Below are 27,264 nucleotides of genomic sequence, written 5' to 3' on the forward strand. Positions count from 1 at the left end.
AAGGTATGCTTTTTTAAGGTACTGATTTATTATGCAAGTGGCTTTACAACATAGTTATGGAATGTAGAAACTGCTTCATTGCTGTATGGGAGGAGTTGAAGTTAACTAACAAAGGATATCAGTGATTACATAGGTCCTGAGCAAAGAATTGGCAGGCAAAAATAAATACATATATAAATAAATACAATACAGTAAAGCACTCATTTTAGTGGTATTAGAAATGTGCATGAGAATTTCTGTGCTTTAATTTGGAACTTGTTCCTCTATTTCAGGACCGGAAATTAACCAAAGCTGAACAGCAAAGGTTCAAGGAAGAAGCAGAGATGTTAAAGGGTCTCCAACATCCCAATATAGTTCGATTTTATGATTCCTGGGAGTCTATATTAAAAGGAAAGAAGTGCATTGTATTAGTGACCGAACTTATGACATCAGGAACATTAAAGACGTAAGTTCACTCTAATAGTGCTTGCTACTGGAGTTCTTTTTGGAAATAATTTTCAGAAGTCATAAAAGTTGCTTGTAAAATAACATTACTTGATTAGAGAATTTGTGCAATCCTGAATCTAGTGACCATATTCAGGACAGGTTAAAAAATTAGAATGTTAATAAAGTTTGCTAGAAAATACAATGCTGTTGCCATGGTCAAGTAGCTCAGTTGGTGAGAGTGTTGTCCTGACGTGCCGAGGCTGCAGGTTAGATCTCCTCTCAGGTCAGGGCACATAGAAGAAGCAACCAATGAGTGCATAAATAGATGGAACAACAAATTGATATCTCTTTCTCTCTCTCTCTCCCTTGCTCCCTCCTTCCCTTCCCATCTCTCTCCCTAAAATCAATTAAAAAAGAAAATACAATATTTAGACATTAATATTTGTGGGATATCATAGGATTTTAGAATTAGAAATCATTATAGAGATAATACAATGTCATTTTGTAAAAGATGCTGAAAAGATGGTGTTGTGGCCAGGCTCACTTATCTGTAGTCTCTTGTTTCTGACAACAGTTTTTCATTTGATGATATAATCACTTATTTCTAACTGTTAAATGTGGGGTATGCATTTTGTGTTTCTTTGCATCTTCACACTAAAATTTTATAGTTAAAACCTCTGCTGACTATATTAGGAAGTCGAGAAGAAGTTTTTAAATTGTGCTGCCATTTCATAAAAGGCCACTCTGATTGGAATAATTCTTGTTTTGAATTAAAAATGCTAAAGTTGGTAGGAAGTCTTCTCTAAGAATGAGGTCTTAGATTTCAAATTTTCTTGAATTACATGATAAAAAGACAACTTAGTGATGAAATTGTAGTGCAGCACATACAATATCTGCTAGCTGAAATGATTTACCCTAATAGTGCTCATACAATAAGTTAGGTATTTTTATCAACATGATCTTTTTCTTTTTCTTTATGTAGGTACTTAAAACGATTCAAAGTCATGAAACCAAAGGTCCTAAGGAGCTGGTGCAGGCAAATTTTAAAGGGGTTGCAGTTCTTGCACACTAGGACTCCGCCTATTATTCACCGGGATCTGAAGTGTGACAATATTTTCATCACGGGACCTACTGGATCTGTGAAGATTGGTGATCTAGGCCTAGCCACCTTAATGCGCACATCATTTGCTAAGAGTGTCATTGGTGATTAAAATTTTATAGTTTATTGGTTGGATAAAGAGAGTTGTTAATTGTATATGTCTAGAACAGGGAGCAGCAAACTACTGCCCATGGCCAAATCTGGCCCTGCTGCCTATTTTTGTAAATAAAATTTTATTGGAACATAGCTATACCCATTTGTTCATGTAGTGTCTATGGTTGCTTTTGTACTACAATGGCATAGTTGAATATTTGTGACAGAGAACATATGGATGGCAGAGCCTGAAATATTCACCATCTGGCCCTTTATAGAGAAATTTGCTGATCCCTGGCGTGGAATGTAAATTTGCTTTGAAATTCTATTACATATTATTGCCTTATTTTGGAGACATCCTAGTGTATTTCTTTCATGGGATATATTTAAGATTATTGAAAGTATCTGAGGATTTAAGAATTTACTAGTTATGAAAAAATTCAGTAACAAAAAAAGGATAGAAATAAAACCATTTTAGTGATCATTACTTAATCTTGAACAGTATAGATTGAACTTTATCAGTATGCAAAGTTAAGGAAATTCTTTAAGTGCTTTATATTAGATATGGCAAGTGTTCAACAAACTTTATATTTTTAAATTTCTTTTAAGGAGTAGAAATTAACTCAGGTAATCCTTATGGCAAAGGGAAAGTAATCTTGGTGAATACACATTTTTTTAAAATAAAAATATGGTTGTGGTTTTATTTTGTAGGGACTCCTGAGTTTATGGCTCCAGAGATGTATGAAGAGCACTATGATGAATCTGTAGATGTCTATGCTTTTGGAATGTGTATGCTGGAAATGGCAACTTCGGAGTACCCTTATTCTGAATGCCAAAATGCAGCTCAAATATACCGTAAAGTAACTAGTGTAGGTATAACTTTACTCCTTTTACTTCACAAATTGCCATATTTCATGTTAAAATTGTTTTAGATCAACTTAATAAAATCCAATTTCGGTTTAGTTTTGTATAACAGTGCTAAATTTAACATAATTGTAATGAAGCAAGCTTTAGATTTATGTTACAATATATACATATACTCTATTGTGGTCATATAAAATGCTCTGAATTGGTATCTTGGGGAACTCAGAGATATATCATACATACGCATTTGTTTGTAAAGAAACTTTAGACATTTATTAGATGGATCTTATTTTCCAAATTTGTTATAAAGATTGGCTAAATGGTTTGAAGGTTTCTTTTAGTTCTAAAAGCCTGATAGTGAAAGGGCATTGAAACTATAATTCCACAGATACAGTATTTGATTTTTGCTCTGCGTAATTTTTTAGAAATTGCAAGGAAAGCAAGGATGAATAAGAAAAATTTGCTACCCACAAAGAGCTTACATTTTTAGTAGAAGGGTAATATAAATTCACAAATAACCATAAAAATAAGAGTATGGGAGTATTGTAAGGGGACCTGAGCGAGGTAGAAGCAAAATGCTAGGATTGTTTAAAAGAGGTATACTTCATAACTAATTGGGTGGCTCAAGATAGGCTGGAAAAGAGATTGATAGAGTGTCTCAGATAACTAATGCTCAGAAATACTGTTTTTAAATGTATGCTATATCCTTGCAAGGTGGTGCTATTTTCAGTTTATAAATGATGAGACTGAGACTCAGAGGTTGTGACTTATCCAAGTCCACACAGCTACTATGAAGGAATTGCAGAGGTTTGAGTAGGGCAACATAAGAAATAAGGCCAATGTTCATAATATGGGATATTCTATATGACAAATGACATAGTTTCTCTGACAAATCAATTTGTTCATTTCTTCTAGACATTCCAGAAGACTTTGAAATAATATTGATTTGGAACGTTTGCAATAGAGAAACACTTAGGAATTTTCAAAAGTTTTAATTAATTTATTTATTTTTATTTACTTATTTTTAAATGTTTTATTGATTATGCTGTTACAGTTGCCCCAATTTCTTTTCCCTCTGCTCCCCTCCACCCAGTGACCCACCTCCCTCCAGTGCCCCCCCACTTAGTCCATCCCCATTGGTTGTGCATATAGTTCTCAACATCTTCCTGTCTACTCCACTCCCTCCTACTATGCTTCTTAATTCCTGTACTATCGCTCTCCCTTTCCCCACTTCCCCCTCCCTGCTGACCTCCCCCCTATATGATCCCCATACCTATAGTTCTTTCTCCAGTCTCGTTGCCTACTTAGTTTGCCTTTGTTTCGATAACCTAGCTTCTGTTTTTGGTTGTTCTGATACAGTTTTCATTTTAATCTTCATAGTTTTGATCCTCCTTCTTCTAAACAAGTCCTTCTAACATCTCATATAACAGTGGTTTGGATCTAATGAACTCCTTCAGTTTTACTTTGTCCTGGAAGCACTTTCTCTGCCCTTCTATTCTGAATGACAGCTTTGCTGGATAGAGTATTTGTGGTTGTAGGTTTTTGATTTTCATTACTTTGAATATTTCTTGCGAACCCCTTCTTGCCTGCACAGTCTCCTTTGAGAAATCAGCTGATAGTCTAATTTGTACGTAATTCTCTTCTTCTCTCTTGCTGCTTTTAAGATTCTCTCTTTATCTTTAGTTTTTGACAATTTGATTATAATGTGTCTTGGAGTGGTTCTCCCTGCGTCCAGTTTATTTGGAACTCTCTGTGCTTCCTGGACCTGTAAGTCTATTTCCTTCCCCAAGTTAGGGAAGTTCTGCTTCATTATTTTTTCACATAAATTTTCAATTTCTAGTTCTTCACCTTCTGGCAACCCTATAATTCGGATGTTCACTCTCTTATAATTGTCCCAGAGGTTTCTGAGCTTAGCCTCATTTTCCTCACTTTTTGTTTCCTCTTTCTGCACTGGTTGACTGTTCCTTCCCTATGTTCCAATTTGTTGATTTAATCCCTGGTTTTCCTTCCCTCACCACTTGTTTCATTGTGTTTTTGTTCATTTCAGCAGGGCTAGCCTTTATTCCCTCCCTGTCTTGATTAAGTCCTGCTGTTATTTCTGTAAGCTGTCTTATAACTATAGCTCTGAACTGAGCCTCAGAACGATTATCTATCTGTTCGTCCATTAATTCATGTATTTGCTTTGCTTTCTGGTCAGTGGCATGATTGGGATCTCTATCATTATCCCTGTCATCCTGGCAGTTTTTGTTTTACCTTTCCTTCTTGGTCGGGGCTGTCACACCTCCTACGCTATAGGGGGCAGAGCCCCGTGCACTCGTCACTACCAGGCAACCCTTCTCACCGCACTTTGGCACTTTGTGTGGGGGCGGGCATCCAAGATGGATTACTGCCGTTCCCTCTCCCATGAAAGACTGGGAGCCTCCTCCTCTGTCCCCACGCCCTCTGGGCCTCACAGTCCAAGGCAATGAGGGGTCTCCCTTCCCCAGCATTGGAATCATGAGCTGATGGGTTTGGTCCACAGCCAGAGGTGCTCCCCAGGTGCTTTTCTCCTCCCCTTAAATTCGGGTGTATGTGCTTACCGCAGTCCTGCTGCTCATCACTGCAGCTGCCACCACCAGCACAGCCTGATCTCTCCAGCCTGGCTTCGCCCCTCCTATCCATCCGGACGAGCACCACTTCTTTATAACTTCATATGTTGGACTTCCATGTAGCTTTATTTTCTGGAACTTCTGGTTATTTCTGGGTTTGTGGTAGTTATAGTCCTTCTTAGTTGTGGAGGGAGATGGAGCATGTCGGGCTAGGCCTCCATCTTGGCCAGATGTCAAAAGTTTTTAAATAGTCCTGGCCAGTGTGGCTCATGGTTGGAGCATCATCCCTTAGCCAAATGGTTGTAGATTCAATTCCCGGTCAGGGCATATACCTGGGTTGTGGGTTCATCCCTGGTTCAGGCACAGGCACGTGGGACCCCCAGTCCAGATGCTTATGATCCCTGGTCTCGGCATGGATCCTGCATCGATGTGTCTCTCTCTTCCTTCTTCTCTCTCTAAAAAAAAAAAAAAAGAAAGAAAGAAAATGTCCTCAGATGAGGATTTAAAAAAAAGTTTTTAAATAACATTGATTTTTCTGATTTCAAAGAATACTTGCTTATTATATTTTGCTTATTGGGGTTATTCTGTATGTACATTTTGGGATCCTATTTTTTCCCTACTTAATGTTGCAGTATGAGAATGCTCCCATGTTATTAATTACTTTGAGAACATTTTAATATCTGCATATTAGCATGTATATTACATAACATATAATTTTGACTTGTTAATTTTAGATTATTTATAATTTTTACTATTATTTGTAGAACTATGACAAAAATCCTTGTCAAGAAAGTTGTTAAACTTATACTATATATCTCATTTAAAACTTGAATATGGTTTAGTGGTAAAAATCATTATTCTAATAAATGTGATGTTGATTTGGGCTTTCAATAGTTTAATATGTGACTAGAAACCATTTTTCTCCTTCTAGGGCATAAAACCAGCTAGTTTCAATAAAGTCACTGATCCTGAAGTGAAAGAAATCATTGAAGGTTGTATTCGTCAAAACAAATCTGAAAGGTGGGTGCAAATGTAGTGAAGTGACATAACTGATAGATGCATTTTTCTCTTACTTTGCACTGGGTTGTTTTTTGACCTTTGAATTATGCTTGATAGGACTTTTGAATGGAAGACAAACCATACTGTCTTTAGTAAAGTGTATTGGTGCATATCGTGTGCTGAATTTTCCTTGAAGCAAAAATTGGGTTCTGTGATTGTCTGTTTTGTGACAAGGTTTCATCACCTTGAGGCATCAGATTAAGTCAGTGGGCCCCTTCCCCCCAGGTTAACTTGCTTCTAACAATTGATGAAGTAGAGAGTTTTTATAGTATCACCTTTAGGTAAGTACTTAAATGGTTTTTAATGGAAGTTTTAAAAAATTAATCATCAACTCACCAGCTGTTTTTTGGTTTGACCATATGTTCTTGTATTATGATGGTAGAATTGATAGGGCTATTTTTGTTCAAGAATTTGTATCCCAATTTGTGTTTTTCTTGTGGATAACTCCTTTTAGTTTTAGATCATATTTCTCTTTAATTTGAGCTTTGGACAGCTGCTGACAATTTGAAAGATTAATCATTTGACTTTTACCTTCTTATTGATTATGATTAGTAAAGGTGACAGGTCCTTTATAGAAATTATTTCCACCAGCATTTGATTGACTATCTCCTATTTTTATTATTTTTCTATCTAAGTTTAGTGTTGCTTATCTGAGAATACATAAAGCCACTAAGGTAAGGCCTATTTAATTATAGCTTCATTATGGAACGTTCTTAATGTTTGTACCAACAGGCTATATCTAGGTATATATTTGTTTTCATTATTGTAAAATTTATATAACATAAAATTTACCATTTTAGTCTTTTTTATGTGTTACAATTCAGTGGCATTAAATGCTTTCACAGTACAACCATCACCACCATCTATTTCCAGAACTTTTTCATCATCCCAAACAGAAACTCTGTACCCATTTAACAACTGCTCATTCCCTCTTTCCCTTAACCCTTGGTAACCTCTATTATACTCTCTGTCTCTATGAATTTGCTTATTGTAGGTACCTCATATAAGTGGAATCATAAAATATTTCTCCTTTTGTGTCTGGGTTATTTCACTTAGCATAGTTTTCAAGGTTGATCCATGTTGTAGCATGTATCAGAATTTCCTTCCTTTTTAAGGCTGAATATTATACACACACACACCAAATTTTGTTTATTTATCTGTTGATGGACACTTTGTTATTTCTGCCTTTTGTCAGTCATGAATAATGTTGCATGAATATTGGTGTACAAATACTTGCTTGAATTTCTGCTTTCCATTATTTTCAGTATCCACCTAGGAGTGGAATTACTGGGTCACATGGTAACACTATGTTTAATATTTTGAAGAACCACCAAACTTTTTCCACAGTGGCTGTACCATTATGCATATCCTCTAGCAATATAGGAGGGTTGCAATTTCTCAACATCATCATCAACACTTGTTATTTTCTTTTTTTTTTTGGTAAAAACCATCCTAATGGATGTGAAGTGATATCTCCTTGTGGTTTTGATTTGCATTTCCCTAATGACTCATGATGTTGAGTATATTTTCATGTACTTATTGGCCATTTGTATATCTTTTGAAAAATGTCTATTCAAGTCCTTTGTCCTTTAAAAATTTGTTTTGTCTATTTTTACTGTTTTTTTTTAAAGATTTTATTTAGTTATTTTTAAAGAGAAGGAAAGGGAAGAAGAAAGAGGGAGAGAAAAATCAATGTGTTATTCTTTTTGAGTTGAGGAGTTTAGGAATGCTTTTTTTAAGCAAGGCTAAAAATACTATGTTGAAATAGCCATTTCATTTTCAATTCTGATTGTTGGTTATAGAGTCTTGTCACTAATTGTGATTTATTAGTGAAGAACAGTGGAATATCCGACAGGATTCATGCCATATTAGTTTATTGGAAAGAGCACAGGCTTCAATGTGAGAGGAAGATTCAACTATGGACTCACTTAGCCAGTGTGATATTGAGCAAGTTACCTAACTATTACTCAAAACAGGTATTATTTTTATGATTAAAAAGATAATAAATATATATAAAATACCTAACAGAGTAACAAATATTTATTGAATGATATCTTCTGCTGCATTTGCTATAATTTTTCCTTAGTAAAATACTTAAACAAAATTTTCATTGTGAGTCAGAGGGCTTAACTTGGTTGTGCCTTCTTAATAAATTTCACCTTAACCTTAAACCTAATTAGTCTGAGCAAGATTGTTCCTTTTTATAACACTCTTAGTTAAGTATTTGTCTCTTGGTCACTAAAAATGTAGAGGGTTTAAATCCTTAACTTACAAGATAACATGTGTTATATGTTAATAAATAGCACAGGAGGGACTTTCTACATAGCTATTATGGAATACATCAGTTTCAGTTCTTCTTGGCCTGTAATATAGATAGATTAGATATGATGTATCTGTTTTAGAAGTTGGTCAAGGAAAAGGTAATTAATTGTTCTAGCTTGTGAAAGAATCTTTTGAACCCTTGTCCTTTCTTTCTCTTCAGAGGTGGTTAATCTCTGGTACTAGACTAGTCTTGTCTCCACTGTATGTATACTTTGGTTTAATACACTAGACATAAATATTTTAAGAAAACCATGGGACTTTGCTGAACTAAATTATAAATGAACTTCATCCATGGCACTCTGCAATGAGTGACATAGTGATTAGATTATTGCTGATGAAGTCTACAAGCTCTATCTGTAAAGAATTTGAACTTCTAGGACTTCCAGTCAAAATGGTGATGTAGGCAGACGTGGCTGGCCTCTTTGCATAACCACATCAAAATTACAACTAAAATATAGAACAACCATCACTTAGAACCATCAGAAATTGAGATGAATGGAAGTCTGACAACTACAGAATTAAAGAATTCGCATCCATTCAGACAGGTAGGAGGAGCGAGACATGAAACAGGCTGGTCCCACACCCATGTGTGGTGGATAAAAATTTGGGAGGGATACCTCAGGAGTGAGGAGTCACAGCCCCACTCTAGGCCCCCATCCCAGGGTTCCACAGTGACCGGAAGATAAGTCCCTCTAACCTCTGGCTGCTAAAAGCAGTGGGGATTCTGTCAGTGGAAGAAACTTCTGGAGTCCCAAGCATTTTTTCTTCAAGAACCCACACATGGACTTATCTACTCAAGAGTCACCCACTCTGAGCTCCAGCACCAGGGTAGCAGCTTGAAAGGCACGAATGACATACAGGGAGAAACTGAAATGTCTGGCATCAAGGTGAGCAGAGGCTATTGTCCCTTTTCTAGACCCCTACAGACCACTGAGTTGGCAAGCTGGTGCCATATCTGAGACTCCACCAACCTGGCTAACACTATTTGACCCACCTTGGAGATCCCCAGAGACTCCGCCCCACCCAGTTTATGAGCCCACCCAAGCTGCTTTCCCATATGAATGGCTGGTCTTGGCTCATGCTTCACAGCTTCCTAAATCTTCTCAGACAAGCCACAGCTGACTTCAGTGAGCTTCAGGCCAGGCAATAGCACCAGCCAGTTTAGAGTCACAGCTTGGCTTCACCTGGGAATCTATAAGCCCAGCACAAGAAGCAGCCATATCAGATTATTTGGAGCTCAGGCAGGGTGGTCCCAGGCAAAGCACAGGTAGGGGCTGACCTTGGCCTGCAACACTAGGGAAACCTCAGGGCCAGCTGACCTAGTGTACAGCTACAGACCAGGTTGGAGCACCACCACCCTGTCCCTAAACAGCTGATCCTCCATGGAGGGCAGAGGTGGGTGGTCAGTGGTCACAGCCAGTCCTTTCAGCTGACTGGTCTGGGTAAATCCCTCCCACTGATCTGCCAACAGCAACTAAGGCTCAACTACAAGAGCGGGGTGCCCCTTGAGTACCCAGCTTAGGTGATAGGGGAGGCTGTGCCACTGGACCCTACAGGACACCTACTACATTAGGCCACTACAAAGACTTGGAGTCAAAGCAGCTCTACCTAATACATAGAAATAAACCAAGGGAGGCTGCCAAAATTAGGAGACAAAGAAATATGGCCCAAAATAAATAACAGAAAAAAGCCCCAGAAAAAGAACTAAATTAAATGGAGATAAGCAATCTATCAGATGTGGAGTTCAAAACATTGGTTGTAAGAATGCTCACAGAGCTTAGTGAGGCCCTCAGCAGTATCAAAAAGATCCAGTCAGAAATGAGGATATACTAATCGAAATAAAGGACACTATACAGGGAAGCAACAATAGAGTAGATGAAGCCAATGATCAAATCAGTGATTTGGAACATAAGGAAGCAAAACACAACCAATCAGAACAAGAAGAAAAAATAATCCAAAAAAATCAGGATAGTCTATGTAGCCTCTCGGACAACTTCAAGCAGTTGAATGTTCACATCATTGGGGTGCCAGAAGGGGAAGAGAAAGAGCAAGAAATTGGAAATCTATTTGAAAAAAATAGTAAAAGAAAGCTTCCCTAATTCAGTGAAGGAAATAGACATGCAAGTCCAGGAAGGACAGAGTCCCAAACAAGATGGATGGAAAGAGGCCCACTCCAAGACACATCATAATTAAAATGCCAAAGGTTAAAGATAAAGAAAGAATCTTAAAAGCAGCAAGAGCAAGGAAGTTAGTTACCTACAGGGGAGTTTCTATAAGACTTTATCAGCTATAATTTTTCAAAATAAACTTTGTAGTCTAGAAGGGATTGGCAAGAAATATTCAAAGGCAGGGTTTTACAGCCAAGATTGCTCTACCCAGCAAAACTATCATTTAGAATCAAAGGGTAAATCAAGAGCTTCCCAGGCAAGAAAAAAACTAAAGGAGTTCATCATCACCAAACCATTATAATATGAAATATTAAAGGGACTTATTTAAGCAAAAGAGGATCAAAACTATGAACAATAAAATGGCAATATATACATATCTGTCAACAATTGAATATAAAAAACGAACTAAACAAACAAGAACAGACAGAATCATGGATGTGGAGAGCGTTTTGATGGTTGTCAGATGGAAGGGGGCTGTGGGGGAATGGGTGAAGAGGTGAGGGAATTAAGAAGTACAAATAGATAGTTACAGAATAGCCATGGGAGTGTAAAGTACAGTGAAGGAAATGGAGTAGCCAAAGGAGTTATATTCTTGACCCTTGGACATGAACAATGATGTGGGGATTGCCTGAGGGAGTGGGGGTACTGGGTGGAAGGGGGCAAAGGGGGGGGGAAATCAGGACAACTGTAATAGCATAATCGGTAAAATATAATTTATAAATAAATAAATAAAAGTGTTCAAACTTCTAATTTTCTTTAGTGTTTATATATCTGGAAAAGTTTTTCACTTCTTTTGCACAATATTTACTGTTTGAGTCTTAGTAACTTAAGCCAGTGGTTTAGGGAAACTGCTCAATCCATATAACTTACTGAAGCACTTCAACTCTCTCACTCACTCTCTCTCTCTCTCTCTCTCTCTCTCTCTCTCTTGTAGTTCTATTACAGTTGTCACATTTTCCCCCCATTGCTGTTCCTTGCCCTTCCCTCAACTCTCTTTAGGCATACTTTTAGGTATGTTAAACTTCAGTATCTAGATATATTACTAGTAATAATCTTTAATTAATGTCACTACAAATGCATGTTAGTTGGAAATTTTTTGCATCTTTGATCATAATAAGTTAGATATAATATTTTTATGACAAAGTAGAATAATGGTTTAATTAATAGAAAATTAAAAGTAAGACTTTTACTTTGATACAATTAATTTTAAAGATTCTGTATCTTATGATTGGAAGAACTGATAATGAGATAGATATTTTGCTTATTAGGTTGTCTATCAGGAACCTACTAAACCACACATTTTTTGCTGAGGATACTGGACTGAGGGTGGAGTTAGCAGAGGAAGATGATTGCTCAAATTCATCCATGGCTTTAAGACTCTGGGTGGAAGACCCTAAAAAATTGAAAGGCAAGCACAAAGACAATGAAGCTATTGAATTCAGTTTTAATTTAGAAACAGATACACCTGAGGAGGTAGCATATGAAATGGTAAGTGAAGTCTGCTATTTTCCCTGCCCATGTACAGTACTGTCAGGATTGACTGTCTTTCTCTTTCTCATTGTTTTCTTTTTTGTTATTTTCTCCTTTTCTTTATTTAAATTGATATTTTACTATTAAATATTAAATTTATGTACTGCATAAAGACTGATAATACACTTCCTTTGTTAAGAAATAGAATTGTGCACCTGAAATTCATATAATTTTTGTTAACTAGTGTCACCCCAATAAATTCAGTAAAAATGAAAAAAAGAAATAGAATGCAGTTGTTATCTTAGAAACCTCCTGCGTGCCCCTTCCAGTTGCATTCCCCTCCCTCATCACCACTCCCTCCTCACCACAGGCAATATCTCTTTTGACTTTTGTGTTATTCATTTCCTTTGCTTTTTATTATAGCTTACGTAGGTAATATATTGTTTTGTTTTGAAAACCTGAGTGGCAAGCACACAACCCTGCTGGTTACTGAAGGTACTCTTAGGTGAAGATGCCCAGGAGAGTATCTGCTCAGCAGTCTCTCAGTCACACTCTGATTTCAGCTTCCTGAAGGGTTTGCAAGAGCTGCTTCTGAGGAAGTCAGTGGGTGAGGTCGTGTGTGAATCCAGGGAAATGCACACTTGGCTCACCACAGTCAGGGCGCCAGCGCGGCTGTTGTGTGGACCTGAAATGAGTTGTCTGGTAACTATGGTTTGACAGGGAGTGGGCCCCTCTAACTTCTTCTAATCTCCCCATGACCCCCTCAAGAGTAGATGACAGCAGATAACTTCTGTGGGGTAGAATGCGTGCCCATCCCTGATCCAGGCTGCTGCAGTGCTTAAAGGGCGGGCTTGCACGTGGTCAAGTTTAGCCCAGTACAGGCACTGTGAGGCAGGCTCACCTGGGCATTCTGTCCCGAGGTTAAAAAGAAAAATTGGACAATGACAATGGGGATCTTGGAAATGAAAGTCTTTAACACTTCTGTCTTTGTAGTTACACTGTTCTAATCTGGAATGATTGTCCTGGACATCTGGTGCACACCTATCATCCTGGTATTTCCATTTACTATCTTCATAGACTTCTCTGCCTCTCTCCTATATTAGACTTCATAATTCCTAAATTCCATGTCTTTCTCTTTCTTGGCTTATTCTTTTGTTTTAGTGTTATACTTCCTCTGTTAGCTTCTTTTTAAAACAAGGTTTTATTTATTTTTAGAGAGTGGGAGGATGGGATGAGAAAGAATGGGAGAGAAACATTCATGTGTGAGAAAAACATTGATTGGTTTTCTCTCACATGCCCCCAACCGGGGACCTAGCCTGCAACCCAGGCATGTGGCCTGACTGGGAATCGAACTGGTGACCTTTTGGTTCACAGGCTGGCACTCGGTCCACTTAGTCACACCAGCCAGGGCCTATCTTCTAACTCTTGCAGTGACTTTTTATTTCTGCTATCATGTTTTTAATTTCAAGAGCTCCTTTATTTTTTGTCTGTTTCTTTTTTAAAGATTGTATTTATTTACTTTTAGAGAGAAGGGCAGGGAAGGAGAAAGAAAGGGAGAGAAACATTAATGTGTGCAAGAAGTATCCATCAGTTGCCTCTCATATGCCGCCAAGTGGGGACCTGGCCAGCAACCCAGACATATGCCCTGCCTGGGAATTGAACCGTCAACCTTTCGGTTCACAGGCCGGCACTCAGTCCACTGAGCCACATCAGCAAGGGTTATCTGTTTCTTTTTCAAAGTAAAAATCTTGTTCTTTGTTTTGTGAATTCAATTTTATTGTATCTTTTTGTAATGTTAGTAAAGGGAGCGTTTTTGACATTTTTTTCTCCCTGCAGTCTAGTTTCTCCAAGTTGCTGTTTTTACCCTCTGTTAATTTTGTACTCTGTCTTCCTGTTAAAGGCTTTTCTCATATTTCTGGTAATTCTTAGCCAGCTATTCGTGATTAATAATGGGAGACTATATTAGTTTTCTGTTGCTGTGTGACAAATCACTACAAACTTAGTGGCTTAAAATCACACATTTATTGCCCTGGCCAGTGTGGCTCAGTGGACTGAGTGCCAGCCTGTGGACCGAGGGGTTGTAGGTTTAATCCCTGGTCAGGGCATGTGCCTGGGTTGCAAGCCAGGTCCCTGGTTGCAGGCGTGAGAGAGGTAACCGATCCATATTTCTCTCCCACATAGGTGTTTCTCTCCCTCTCTAAAAAAGTGAATAAATAAAATATTTTTTCAAAAAAAAATCACACATTTATTATCTCAGTTCTGTAGGTCAGAAGTCCTGGTGGGCTCCACTGGATTTTCTGCTTGGGGTTTCACAGGCTGAAGTCTGGTATTTGCTGCCTAGTCTCTTATCTGGAGGCTCTAGGGTAGAATCTGCTTTGGTGCTCATCCAGGTTGTTGGCAGAGTGTAATTCCATGCAGTTTTAAGACTTAGGTCCCCATTTCCTTGTTGGCTGTTTGCTAGGGGTCACTTTCAGCTCTTAAAGTCTGTTCTTCAGGCCTTTCATATGTCCCTACTTCATCTTCAAAGTTATCGATGGCATGTTAAACCCTTCTACTGTCACCAGGTGATAAAACGCTCACCCAGATAATCTCCCTACCTTAAGGCCAACTGTTCATAGCACAATGATGTCTCCTCATATTCACAGGCTTAAGGATAAGGATGGGACATCTTTTAGGAGTCATAATTTCACCTACCACAGAGATTAACAAACCAATTGACTGTATGATTGCTTGTGTAAGAGTAACTAACTTTTTGACCTCTACTGTAGTGTATCTGGATTAGCATTTAATTGAGGAATCTCTGACATCAATATTTGTAAGTCTTGCCCCTTGGACTGGTCATATTCTCTAGAGAGGCATTTTTCAATGTTCTTCTTGGACGATAATGGTCTGGTTACTCACATTTTGGTAACCAGGTAGGGAAGAGGGCTGGAAGTTTCTGCATATGGCATTCAGCATGCATATGGTCATTTAATCTTTCTGTTTTCCACTTGGTAGCCATATCCTCTACTGTGCCTGGTGTTCCATAGTCCAGAGATTCTGTCTTTTACGCTCTCCAGAGAACTAAACTTTAGACTTCTCTGGTAGGGGAGAAGCAGTCATTGAAAAGTGTGGGATGGAGGGTAGAGCAAAGGGACCTAAATATCTAATTTTCAAAACCCTTTCACTTAGTCTTCCTTGTTTTTTCATCTCTTTTGACTTTACTGAGTTTTGGAAGTACCTGATACTACTAGTACCAGTGTCTTATGACCCATTATTCAGCATATGGGAAGGATTAGCTTTCCCTAATTCACCTTTTTCAGGTCTGCTAGGTCAGTGTTTACTTACCCACTTGTTTTCCATATTCAAAGGAGTCAAATATTGTTGCTGTTTTCTTTCTCCTATTCTCCCTGTCATTGTAGGTTAGTGACTTAAAAATCCATTTACTATGGCCTTTTTTTGGGAGCTTTTGAAGAGAGTGAAATTAAATATACAGGCTCCATATAACACTTTTTTAAAGAAAAGTACCTTTAAAAAAGAGTTTGTTTATTTTTAGAGAGAGGAAGAAGGGGGTGGGAGAAAGGGAGAGAAACATGGATTGGTTGCCTGTCATAGGCGTCCCACCCGGGGACCTAACCCACAACCTAAGCGTGTGCCCTGACCAGGAATCAAACTGGCAACTTCTCACCTTGCGGAATGACTCCCAACCAAGCCCCACCAGTCAGGGTTCCATCTAATATTTTAATAATTTTTCAAGTACCATGAAATGTCCCTAAGTCTGCAGACACCCCCCCCCCAACAAGACATGCTTTAAAAAACTGATTGTAGGACTGAGAATGATATATATGCCAGGGCACCTCATGGCTTTTCCGCTACTCAGCCATGTTTCTCTCAGACAAGAAAGTTTTTTTTTGGTTTTTAATTACAGTTGTCCCATTTTCCCCATTGCTCCCCCCCACCGAGCCCACCCCTTCTCCCGCAATCATATCCCTCCCCATTGTCCATGTCCATGAGTCATTTATACACGTTCCTTGACTAAACCCTTTCCTTACTTATCCCCCTTCTCTCCCTCCCCCCTCCCCCCTACTGACTACTATTCTACTCTTTGCCTATTTAGTTCTTTTGTTTGTGTTGTTCTTTAGTTTCCTGTATTAGGTGATATCATATGATATTTTGCTTTCTTTGCCTGGCTTATTTCACTAAGCATAATTCTCTCTAGTTCCATCCATGTTGTCACAAATGGAAGGAGTTCCTTCTTTCTCTCTGCTACATAGTATTCCATTGTGTAAACGTAGCATGCTTTTTTGATCCACTCATCTACAGATGGGCACTTAGGTTGTTTCCAGCACTTGGCTATTGTAAACAGGGCTGCTATGAACATAGGGGTGCATAAGTTTTTTTAATTAGGGTTTTAGGATTTTTCAGGTATAATCCTAGCAGTGGAATCGCTAGGCAGTTCCATTTTTAGTTTTTTGAGGTAATTCCATAATGGCTGCACCAGTCTGCATTCCCACCAACAGTGCAGTAGGGTTCCCATTTCTCCACATCCTCGCCAGCATTTGTTGTTTGTTGATTTGTTGATGATGGCCATTGTGACTGGTGTAAAGTGGTATCTCATTGTGGTTTTTATTTGCATCTCTCTGATGGCCAATGATGTTGAGCATTTTTTCATGTGTCTATGGACCTTCTGTACGTCCTCTTTGGAGAAGTGTTTGTTCAGGTCCTTTGCCCATTTTTTAATTGGGTTGTTTATTTTCTTGATGTTGAGTCGTATAAGCTCTTTACATATTTTGGAGATCAGTCCCCTGTCTGTGATATCATTGGCAAATATGTTTTCCCATATGGTTGGTTTCCTTTTCATCTTGCTGATGTTTTCTTTTGCTGAGCAGAAACTCTTTAGTTTGATGTAATCCGATTTGTTTATTTTTTCCTTTATTTCTCTTGTCTTAGGAGATGTATCTGTGAAGATATTGTTACGTGGGATATCTGAAATTTTCCTGCCTATGTTTTCCTCTAGGACTTTTATGGTGTCACGGCTTACATTTAAGTCTTTGATCCATCTTGAGTTTATTCTCGTGTGTGGTGTAAGTTGGTGGTCTAGTTTCATTTTTTTGCACGTCCCTGTCCAGTTCTCACAGCACCATTTGTTGAAGAGGCTCTTTTCACTGCATTTTATGTTCCTTCCTCCTTTATCAAATATTAGCTGACCATAGAGGCATGGATTTATTTCTGGGCTCTCTATTCTGTTCCACTGATCTATATGTCTGTTCTTATGCCAGTACCAGACTGTTCTGATCACAGTGGCTTTGTAGTATTGTTTGATGTCTGGTATCGTGATTTCTCCTGCTGTGTTCTTCTGTTTCAAGGTTGCTTTTGCTATTCGGGGTCTTTTTTTGGTTCCATATGAATTTTTGGAGTATTTGTTCTAGGTCAGTGAAATATGTCGTTGGTATTTTATTAGGGATTGCATTGAATATGTAAATTGCTTTGGGTAGTACAGCCATTTTGATGATGTTGATTCTTCCTATCCAAGAACATGGTATTTGCTTTCATTTAGTTGTATCTTCCTTAATTTCTTTCTTCAATGTTACATAATTTTCAGTGTACAGGTCTTTTATCTCTTTGGTTAATTTTTCTTGTTGCTATAGTAATGGTATTTTCTTTTTTGTCTCTGTCTCTGATATTTTATTGTTGGTGTACAGAAATGCCTTAGATTTCTGTATATTTATTTTGTACCCTGCTATTTTGCCAAATTCAATTATTATTTCGAGTAGTCTTTTAGTGGAGTTTATAGGGTTTTGTAGGTATACTATCATGTCATCTGCATATAATGATAGTTTTATTTCTTCTTTCCCAATTTGGAAGCCTTTTATTTCTTTTTCTTGTCAGACAAGAAGTTTTTAACTTCTCTTCTCACTCCTCTAATGCCGAGTAAGCTGTAGTACTTTGCTGTTTGCATACTTCTCTCTCTTACAGTGTTGCTCTCTAAACTAATACATGCAACAGTGTGTAAGTTCCTTTTTTTGTTTGTGTGTTTTAATCCAGGTCAGAGATTATCATCCTCTGTGACACTTTCTCTGCTTCCTCCAGAGAAGCATATGCTCCTGTAGGACTTTAGCAGCTGCTCATTTTTTACCTCTTATTTCCTTTTAAATTAAGTTTGTATCTATCCCATACCACCAGATTGTGTATTCATAAAGTACAAATGGTCAACTTAGTCACCTGTATGTCTCTGGAGTTCATAGCAGCCACTTAATGTTGCTGAATGAGGAAAACTTTAATCTTTCACAAAACTTAATGGCAGTCATAAATGACTTGTAATACGTAAGACTGCATGTACTAAAGCATCAAGCTATCTGCTTGGTTCTTTTAAGGCCAGAATTATTTCAGCAATGCTTGTTGATATTATTTTTTTTATGGTGATTAAAGTCTCTGACATTTACATATGTTTAAGAAGAACATAGAAACTGTTAATGTTTGGAATTTTGGGGCAACAAAATAACTTCACTAGTAAAAAAAAGGTTACAGTCTTAAATGTTAAAGATGTAGTTTGCTTATTATATTTTGTTTGTAGGTCAAGTCAGGATTCTTCAATGAAAGTGATTCCAAAGCTGTTGCTAAGTCCATTAGAGACCGGGTGACCCTGATAAAGAAGACAAGAGAGAGGAAGCCAGCTGGGTGTTTGGAAGAACGCAGGGATTCACAGTGCAAGTCTGTGGGGAATGTTCTTCCTCAACCCCAGAATACAAGTTTTCCCCCTGCTCCTGCTCAGCACGCTGTGGCTGAATGTGAAGAAACTGAAGTCGATCAACAAGTTCGACAACGGCTTCTACAAAGAAAACCACAGCAGCACTGCTCCTCTATTATGGGTAACACAGTTATAATTTATAAAAGGAAACCTGTGTAATTATATTTCCTTAATACTTTTGTATTTTTGAAAGCATTCTGTTATCTATCATTTTATCAATCTTTTTACAGAATTCTTGAAATAGACCAGCCAGCTAGTTTTATTTTATACTTGATCTTAGAACCAAAAAGCCGAGAAGTGATCAGCTAGTTTTATTTTTAAATTAAGAAACTTTCTGTTAAGTCATTTGTCCAAGGCATTAGTGGCATAAGGATTATAATCATTTTTCTTTTTTTACCATTTTAAGAGTATAAAATAAATCCTTTAAAAATAAAATTAGGAACTAAAGATATGATTTATTCTTCAAGGAAGAATATTCTAGACTTTAACACCCTTTGTATTTTGAACTACAGTATAAAATTAACACAATTCCTCTAACTCCTCTAACTTTTGTATTGTAATGCATTCTCTTTTCTAGAAGAGTACAATATTTTCATAGTAATAACTAATTGCTGTATAAAGACAGTATTATTCTCTAGCCAGGTTCTAGGAAAATGAGAAAGACTGTAATATTTAGATTTTACTGAAATCCTAGTGCCAAGTATAGATTAATTAGGGATATATGTGAAATGGCCAGCAAATAGAATTGATTTTTATGTGATTCTTTGTTGTTAGCTTTTGCTGTCCTAAGAAAACTTTAGTCAACACTACAGTGTCAGCATAGAGAGTTTATATGGTAGTTTTTAAAATTAATTCTGCAGTGTAAATATATTACTTGAAGATGTCTCAGTCTGTCAGTGTAAAAAGATAAACACTTACCATTTCTTGTGCCATTTGGACCTGGTGCTTCAAATTTTTACTTCTACCTGTTGCTTATTTTCTTTGTCATAGGTAACACTTTGTCCGAGGCAGGACCTGGATCAGTTATTCACTCAGATACAAATCAGCCCAGTACAGCCTATTCCTCAGACCCGATGATGGGTTCTCAAATACTTTTTAACATCCCCCAGGCCGAAATAAATGTTCCAGGGAAAATTTATCCATCCCAGCAGCTCATAGGACATTACCAACAGGTTTCAGTGGTGAGATGAGCTGTTGCATTTTTAAATATATAATCAGTATATTTTATGTAAATGGGAGAGTTTATCTTTAATTGTGTTTTCTTATTTAACCATTGCAGAAGCAGCCAAAGCTGACTCAGCCTCAAATTTTGCCTTTGGCTCAGGGTCAGTCCACTGCTTTGCCTGTGCATGTCCTTGGACCGCCAGTTGTCTCACAGGCCGTGGTGTCCCCATTAACTGTCCAGAAGGTCTCACAGATAAAGGTAAGATACATTTTAGAGGCTCTCTATTCAGTTAAACATATCTAACACTGCCTAGATTTTCTGACAGGCAAAGGCTTTCATAAATTCACCATAGTTTATATAAAAGGCACTGTAAGCTAAAAGTCATTTATGCTTTCCTTCACCTAAGACATTCTTCTTGAGGATGTACCTGAATTAATATTGTGTAACTAGACTCCTGAAACACTGTATAATTGAAAAAGAAACTGTTAACTGTGTATATGGGATAAAAAATTTTATTTAGGACTTAGATGTCTTTCTCTTGATAATGATAATTTGTTATTTGAATAGAACTTTTCCAGCCAGGTTTGAGTGTGGAAGAATTCTTTTAGATTAAAAATAGTATTTTTAACAGCTTCTTAAAATTTTTAGCACGTTCATATAAATTCTTGACTTTTTTGATTCATGTTTATTTCTGTAGGAAAAATAAGTGTTTTTGTCTTTTAGACTCTCAAAGTCAGTGTTATTCATTTCTGGCAATAAGTAAACAGTCTTTGTAAGAGTTCATATATCAAGGCTATATCCTGGTTCCCTAGGTTATGAGCCCTGGACACTTGGTTGGGCTTTTCTTTGCCATCACTTCATTTTCTTTCCTCAGCCTCACCATCCCATGCGTGCATGTGCCTTCTGCTTTTGGGAATGAGATGGTCTAAGCTTATAGGCATTCTCTGTATATGATTTAGTTAGCAGCTGGTCCATCTGTTTCTTTTAAGAAATTGATATGTAGTCTGTCACAGTTTGTCAATAAACTTTTAATGACCACCATCTTTTGAGGAAATAAAATAAAATAAATAAAATAATGGTCCTTGCTCTCAAGGAGCTCATAGTCTTGTAGGGGAAAGCATACATGTATTTGACAAATGCCTGATACATTTAAAATCATCCATGGGTAGATTTAATTTGATATAGTTGACATTGCCTTGTATTTGGCTAGTGTTTGTAGGTGATATGGTACATACATATTTGTAACTGAGCTCATGCTGTGGTTTTGATTTGTCTCTAAGACTATAATGCAAAGTGTGTTGAGTGGATGTTTAAATTAACTTAGATTCAGCCACTTAACTATACAGGTATGTGTATTTTAAAACATGTTTCCCAATTTTTAAAAAAGTATTTTAAAAATTATTTTAAAAGTGTTCTTATTTAAAAGTAAAGCACATACAGTTATAAAGAAGACAGTAAAAATCATCTCTTATCCCCCTAGTTAGGGACAATTTATTTTTTACACTTTGGGGATAGAGCCTCTAGATTTATCTTTTTCTATGTATACATATATAATTTTGTTAAATCACAAACATCACATACATACTGTTTTGTAGCCTGCCCTTTTCACGTAATATATAGAAGCCACAGTAAGGCAGCACTTTGACCATTGCGGTCTTTTTTAGTAGTGTAGTGGTTCAAGTGCTAGGACTTATTACAGCTAATGTATATTTATTCAACCAACTTTCTCCTCTCCTCTTGAGAGAGTTTCTATGTTTATTTTAGCTATTATATTGAAATCCTTTTGAGCCTTTTCTTGGAACTTCCACTGTGTGATGTGTGAAGGTATCATGTTCAGTTACTCTGAATCTCAGCCAGGTTTTGAATGGGTAGTGTGGCGGTTGCAATAAATGGGAATCCGTGAATAGTATATTGCTGGGACTGGTCTCAGCTCGTTAGTGTAGACAACTGGCATTTACTCGTGGTATTAGAATTTTTATAGGATTAATGCTATACACAACACCTTTTTGGTAACTTTATGAAATTTTTGGAACATAGCATTATTTCATCTATCATTTTGTCTGGGACAGTCCCATTAAAATGGGCTTGTTCTATGCATTTATAATTTAAATTTTCCTTGCACCAGCACCAGGAACTACAGATGAGCTTTGGAGCAGATGGACAAACTTCATCCCACCTTATGATTTTAGACTTGCCAGTTACTGGAGTTCCACAACCAGTCTTTTCTGCAGTTTCTCCTCATACGTTGCCTGCTTCACATGTTACTTCCCAGCATCCAACAGTTGGTCTTCAACTTGAGCCTGGTCCTAGAAATTGGAATCAGGCATTAACCAAATCATCAGATGCCAAACAGACTTCTAATTTCTTACTGGTTAATCACCCTCAAGTTTTGTCATATCATTCTGCTCAATATTTGAGCAATGCACAGAATGCTGATGGTACAGCACAGCTCCTTTCTATTTCCATTGAGGGCCAATCAGCGGCTCATCAGCCTTCACACTCAGTATCCCAACCATACCCAGTGGCACATCAGGAGTCTATAACTCCCAGTTCTTCTGTGCCACAAAGTCAGATTATGCATTTGAAGAAGCCTTGTTTCCAAGCCTCTATTCAGCAGCAGCCATTAATTTTACAACCTAAGATTATGGCATCACCACAGAAAAACGTTCAGCAGGATTGTATTCTGCAAGAGTCTGAAGCACCTGCAAGTTGGAGGCAGCCAAAGAGTAGTATTGAAAGTGGGATTCAGCGACCTGGAGTGGGTCCGCTCCCAGTGGTGGGTGGTGGGTGTGAGGGAGCAGATGTGGACTTCAACTCATACCAACATTATTTCTATGACTACGATTGCGGGGAGGATTTCTACCGCTCCACGTTGCCCAGCGAGGACATCTGGAAGAAATTTGAGCTGGTGCCATCACCCCCCACATCACTGCTCTTGGGCTCAGATACGAGCGCCAGGGACCTGGCCCCTGGAATTGGTTCCACAGAGACATGGCCTGGAGGGGGCGCAGGGGATGAGGTAGATTCCTGGGGCCACTCAAAAGTTTGGGGCAGGAACTATGCATCCATCATCCGCCGTGACTGCATGTGGAGTGACTTCTCGGCCCTGGAAAGGCTGGAGAAAGTGGTGAGCAACCGGCTCACCACTGGTGCGCCCTGGGGGAACCCGTCCATGGTATCCGCTATCCCAGACTGCACTCCCAGCCTCCAAATCGGCAAGCCAGTGCCCACTGCCCTCTGTCCACTGGGCGAGCCCAAGACCCAGGCCTGCTTGGAGTCCGAGAGCCCTAGCGACTTGGAGGGTGAAGAAATTGATATTGTGACAGTGGAGAAGAGATGGCCCCTGGGAGTGCGGAAACCAGTCACCATCATGGCAGATGCTGACCCTCTGGATCCCTGCACGAAAAACTTCCACGTCGCCATCCATCAGCAACAACACAACTATGCTGCCCGTTTACCTCCAGAAACCTCCTCCCAAGGAGGGGCTCCAGAGAGAGGTCCCCAAGAAGAGGCTCTGGATAGAGGTGATCCAGAGGAAAAGGAAGATGAAGTACATGAAGAGGTTGTGAGCCCCCAGCTTACAGAAAGTGAGGCTCCCCTGTCCTGTCATCTCAAACCTCTCAGTTTTGACACTGAGGATGTGACCAAGAGGGAGAAACACAACCTCTTGGAGCGTAAAAGGCGGAATGACCTCCGTTGGAGATTCTTGGTCCTGAGGGGCCAGATACCTGCCCTGGCCAGCTGCTCTAAGGCTGCCAAAGTGGTGATCCTAAGAAAGGCGTTGGAATACGTGGAAGCCCTGGTTGGGGCAGAGAAGAAATTGGCTGTGGAGAAAAGGCAGCTCCAATCCCGGCAGCAGCAGCTGCAGAAAAGAATTGCATACCTCAGTAGCTACTAACAGACCAAAAATCCTGACTGCTCTTTCTTACAATTAGTTTGTTTTATTTTTTAGTTTTATTTTTTATTAAAATTTTTTTTGTCCTCATTTGAGGACATCCTTAATTGATTTTAGGGAGAGGGGAAGGGGGGAGCTGGAGAGGTAGAGAAATAGCGATGTGAGAAACACTGATTGGTTGTCTCTTGCATGTACCCCAAATAGGGACCAAACCCGCAACCTAGGCATGTGCCCTGACCGGGAATCAAACCTGTGACTTTTTAGTTTACAGGACAACGCTCCAACCAACTGACCTACACCAGCCAGGGCCAGTGTTTATTTTTTAAACTTCCCTCTTCCCTTTAGTAATTTGCACATTTTGGTTATAAGTAGAAAAGTCTGGACAGTAGATCTCAGGATGCTTTGCAACTGGTGCACACATTAAGGGCTTGCATTCTTGGAAACCTGGAACCCCAGCTCTCCCTCTTCCCTGACACATGGGAGCACTGGGTCTTATCTAGCACCTTTGGCTTTTTAGCCAGTCAGCTGACTGAGGAGCCCTGGAGTCTACCTAATTCACTAGCTTAGGAGAAAAGTCCAACAGATGGTAATGCAACAGATGGTGGACGTGGTAGGGGCCTTTAGCCTGCAGGAAATCTCACACTCTGGATGAATGTTAGGCTGGGAAAGGATGTTCCCACTGCTGTCTCTGGGGTGATGATGGGACAGCTGGGTCTGGATGCTCTCCCTGAGGCTCCTTTTTTGAGGAGACACATGAGCTGTTTTCTGTGAAGACAAGCTCGCATACTTGATCAACATGGACCATTACCTCACTGTCAGACACTTTACAGTAGATGAGGAGTTGGAAACCTTTAATATATATGTATATATTATGTTAGATGACACCCTTCCTCCCATTCTCAATGCTGCGACCTTGAGAATATTTAAAGAGCTTGGCCTCTGGATTATTTGTCTCAAAGCCCTCTGTGCCCTTTCCTCTGAGGGAGACATCATTCTGTTCTTACAAGGGAACTTTTGTTTCCTCTGCCTCTGTTATGCAATGGGCTCTACAGCATCACTTCTCCACAGGTCAGAAATATTTCCCTAAGACACAGGGGAATGGGTCATAGCCTAGAGATGGTTTGGAGTCCTGGCTGTGAATTTGTTCCTTACCCAGGTGTATTCCATCTTTGAATCTTTTTTTCAAGGCAGATATCAGGCACCTCAGGGGTGAGAACTGGACCACTTCCTATCTCCCAACTGCCTCTCATCTCAATCCCTGAGTGCTAAGTTTGAAGTTGTACTAGAACCATGCAAACCTGTCCATTCTATTGCAACTCCAAGGAGTTTGCTGTCTCTTTAGCCACCCTTGGGCCACCTGCCAACGTGACATGAGTCAGATCCCTTTCCCAGAGTCTGGGCCTTACTGAAGTTTTTACCAGGAGAGCTGCTGGAACTCATCCAGTCTTCCAGAAGGTGCCTAGCTTTCTGGTGGGAACTCTGCTTAGTGGACCATGATGGATTTTGCCCCAGGTGGGCACCTCCAAATGAATTCCAGGTGCAGCCTCCAGTCTGTGAAAGGCAGTCAACTTATAGTGTCCTGTGGGAAGCCTCAGGAGCCCCTAAGCCTAGCCTGGAAGTAGGACCAACCCCCTCCAGAATTCTCCCCAGGGCAGCAGGTGTCTGCTGGCTGTGGATTTGAAAGTGGGGGAGGAAGGATGGTAGAGGGCTGTATGTGGCTCTGGAAAGTCACCTGCTACTTCTAAACCTGTTATGCATGATGATCTATTTCTGAGGTTGCTTCTTGGCACCAGAAAACCCCAGTGGAAATGTGGAAAAGGTCTCTACCTTTTGGAGCATTGTTTTCAGTAGCCAACTAACTTTTGGAACTGTCTTTGGAGAATGGGTGGGAAGTAGGTTACTGATGTCTCACCTGAATAACTTGTGTTTTATAGGCTGCTGTTGTGTATTATGCTGGGAGCAATCTTTTCTTTTATATACTGTATTTTTGTATGTCTTTTACAAAGTGCTGGGTTTTGTACAAGAAAAAATCTTTGGGCAATAAAAAAAAGTGTGATTCACCCCCTGGAATAGCCATCTCATTCTGTTCAACACTCTTAACCAGGACAACCTACAGAAATTCCATCCCTCCCATTGAAGGTTCCTGAGAAGCTGCCCTTCGTGATACATCCCCAAGAATAAGCTTCTTACCCATCACAGTCAACTTGCCCAATCTTGACTCCAGCACAGCCCGTTTGGTCACTGCCAGCCCCAGATCATTCTCTTCAAACTGTACAACCACTGGGATCACAGCCAACTTATTCTATGCAGAGTTCTTACCCAGTTCCACCCATTAGTACAGCCCTCTTACTCAGCCCCAGCCCAAGGGCAGCCTGCTTATCCAGTACAGCCTCTGGTTAGGCATTTTTTCCAGACCAGCCAGCATATAGGATCCAAGTAGCTTACCCTGAGCAACCTATGGAACAGCCTGCTTACCAGGCACTACATCTTGAGCCTGCCCCTTATTCAGGAGAAACACTTTCCACCACCCAGACAAATGAACAGACCCAGCAGGTATATACAGTTAACCCTTCTAATAGTAAAAATAGTACATATTAATTACAAACTCTGCAGATCAGAAGTTATACTCAGCCCTGGCCACTGTGGCTCAGCTGGTTGGAGCATTGTCCCATACACTGGAAAAGTTCAATTCCTGGTGAGGACACATGCCTAGGTTGCAGGTTCGGTCCTTGATCCATGTGTGTATGAAAGACAGTGCATTGATGTCTCTCTTGTATCAATGACCGCCCCCCTGTTCTTTATCTCTCTGTAAGAGTAGTGAGAGAATGTCCTCAGGTGAGGATTAAATAAAAATAATAGAAGTTTATACTCAGGTCCACTCTGTGTCGCCCAGACATCTGAACAACCAACCTATTTAACAAAACCCCAAGGTAATAATTCTTCAACAAAAGACATATTTAACATCAGCCTTAGATACACAGACACATTCTACAGGGCCTTTATTTTCCAGCATTCAGAAGCAACATCCCAAGCAGATGCCAGTTTATGACACCGACAGCTAAAAGTCCAGTCAGCTAGCATTTCATCTCAGATGGCCATGGAAAGAGAGTTTCAACACCCTGCACAGATGCACTTCATTCAGCAGGCCTCTTCAAGGTGCAGATCTAGCCCCCATACTTCCCTGCACAGCTTTCCAAGTCACATCTAACACCAAGCCAGGTTTCTCACTCAGCTTTCATTCTGCATCAGCAGATCATTCATCTCATGGACAAACACAGAAAATCCATTAGTTGTCTACTCATGAAGGTCACATAAATCAACAGCATTCTTTATGTAGCCAACATGCTCTTTTGCAGCAGCAAGTACCTCATTAACAGGCATCTTACCA

General features: G+C 39.3%; 1 protein-coding gene and 1 pseudogene across 4 annotated transcripts in view; both read left to right on the top strand.

Annotated features, from left to right (window-relative positions):
* WNK3 (WNK lysine deficient protein kinase 3) overlaps window positions 1-27,264 on the top strand; it is a 118,304-nt gene that overhangs the window by 22,542 nt on the left and 68,498 nt on the right. For 3 of the 4 annotated variants that reach the window (XM_090264409.1, XM_090264410.1, XM_090264411.1), the window contains exons 2-9: window positions 273-445; window positions 1,409-1,629; window positions 2,330-2,487; window positions 6,002-6,090; window positions 11,888-12,107; window positions 18,643-18,937; window positions 19,807-19,995; window positions 20,088-20,239. In XM_090264409.1, coding sequence (XP_090120535.1) covers window positions 273-445; window positions 1,409-1,629; window positions 2,330-2,487; window positions 6,002-6,090; window positions 11,888-12,107; window positions 18,643-18,937; window positions 19,807-19,995; window positions 20,088-20,239 — 1,497 coding nt within the window. Of the gene's footprint in view, window positions 1-272; window positions 446-1,408; window positions 1,630-2,329; window positions 2,488-6,001; window positions 6,091-11,887; window positions 12,108-18,642; window positions 18,938-19,806; window positions 19,998-20,087; window positions 20,240-27,264 lie in introns of all 4 variants that reach the window. The other variant, XM_090264413.1, reaches the window with a different exon arrangement.
* LOC149991366 (protein L-Myc pseudogene) lies at window positions 22,122-23,879 on the top strand (annotated as a pseudogene).

The sequence above is a fragment of the Furipterus horrens genome, unplaced genomic scaffold (assembly GCF_987537825.1).
Source record: "Furipterus horrens unplaced genomic scaffold, mFurHor1.1.pri manual_scaffold_17, whole genome shotgun sequence".
In the NCBI taxonomy this organism is placed as follows: Eukaryota; Metazoa; Chordata; class Mammalia; order Chiroptera; family Furipteridae; genus Furipterus; species Furipterus horrens.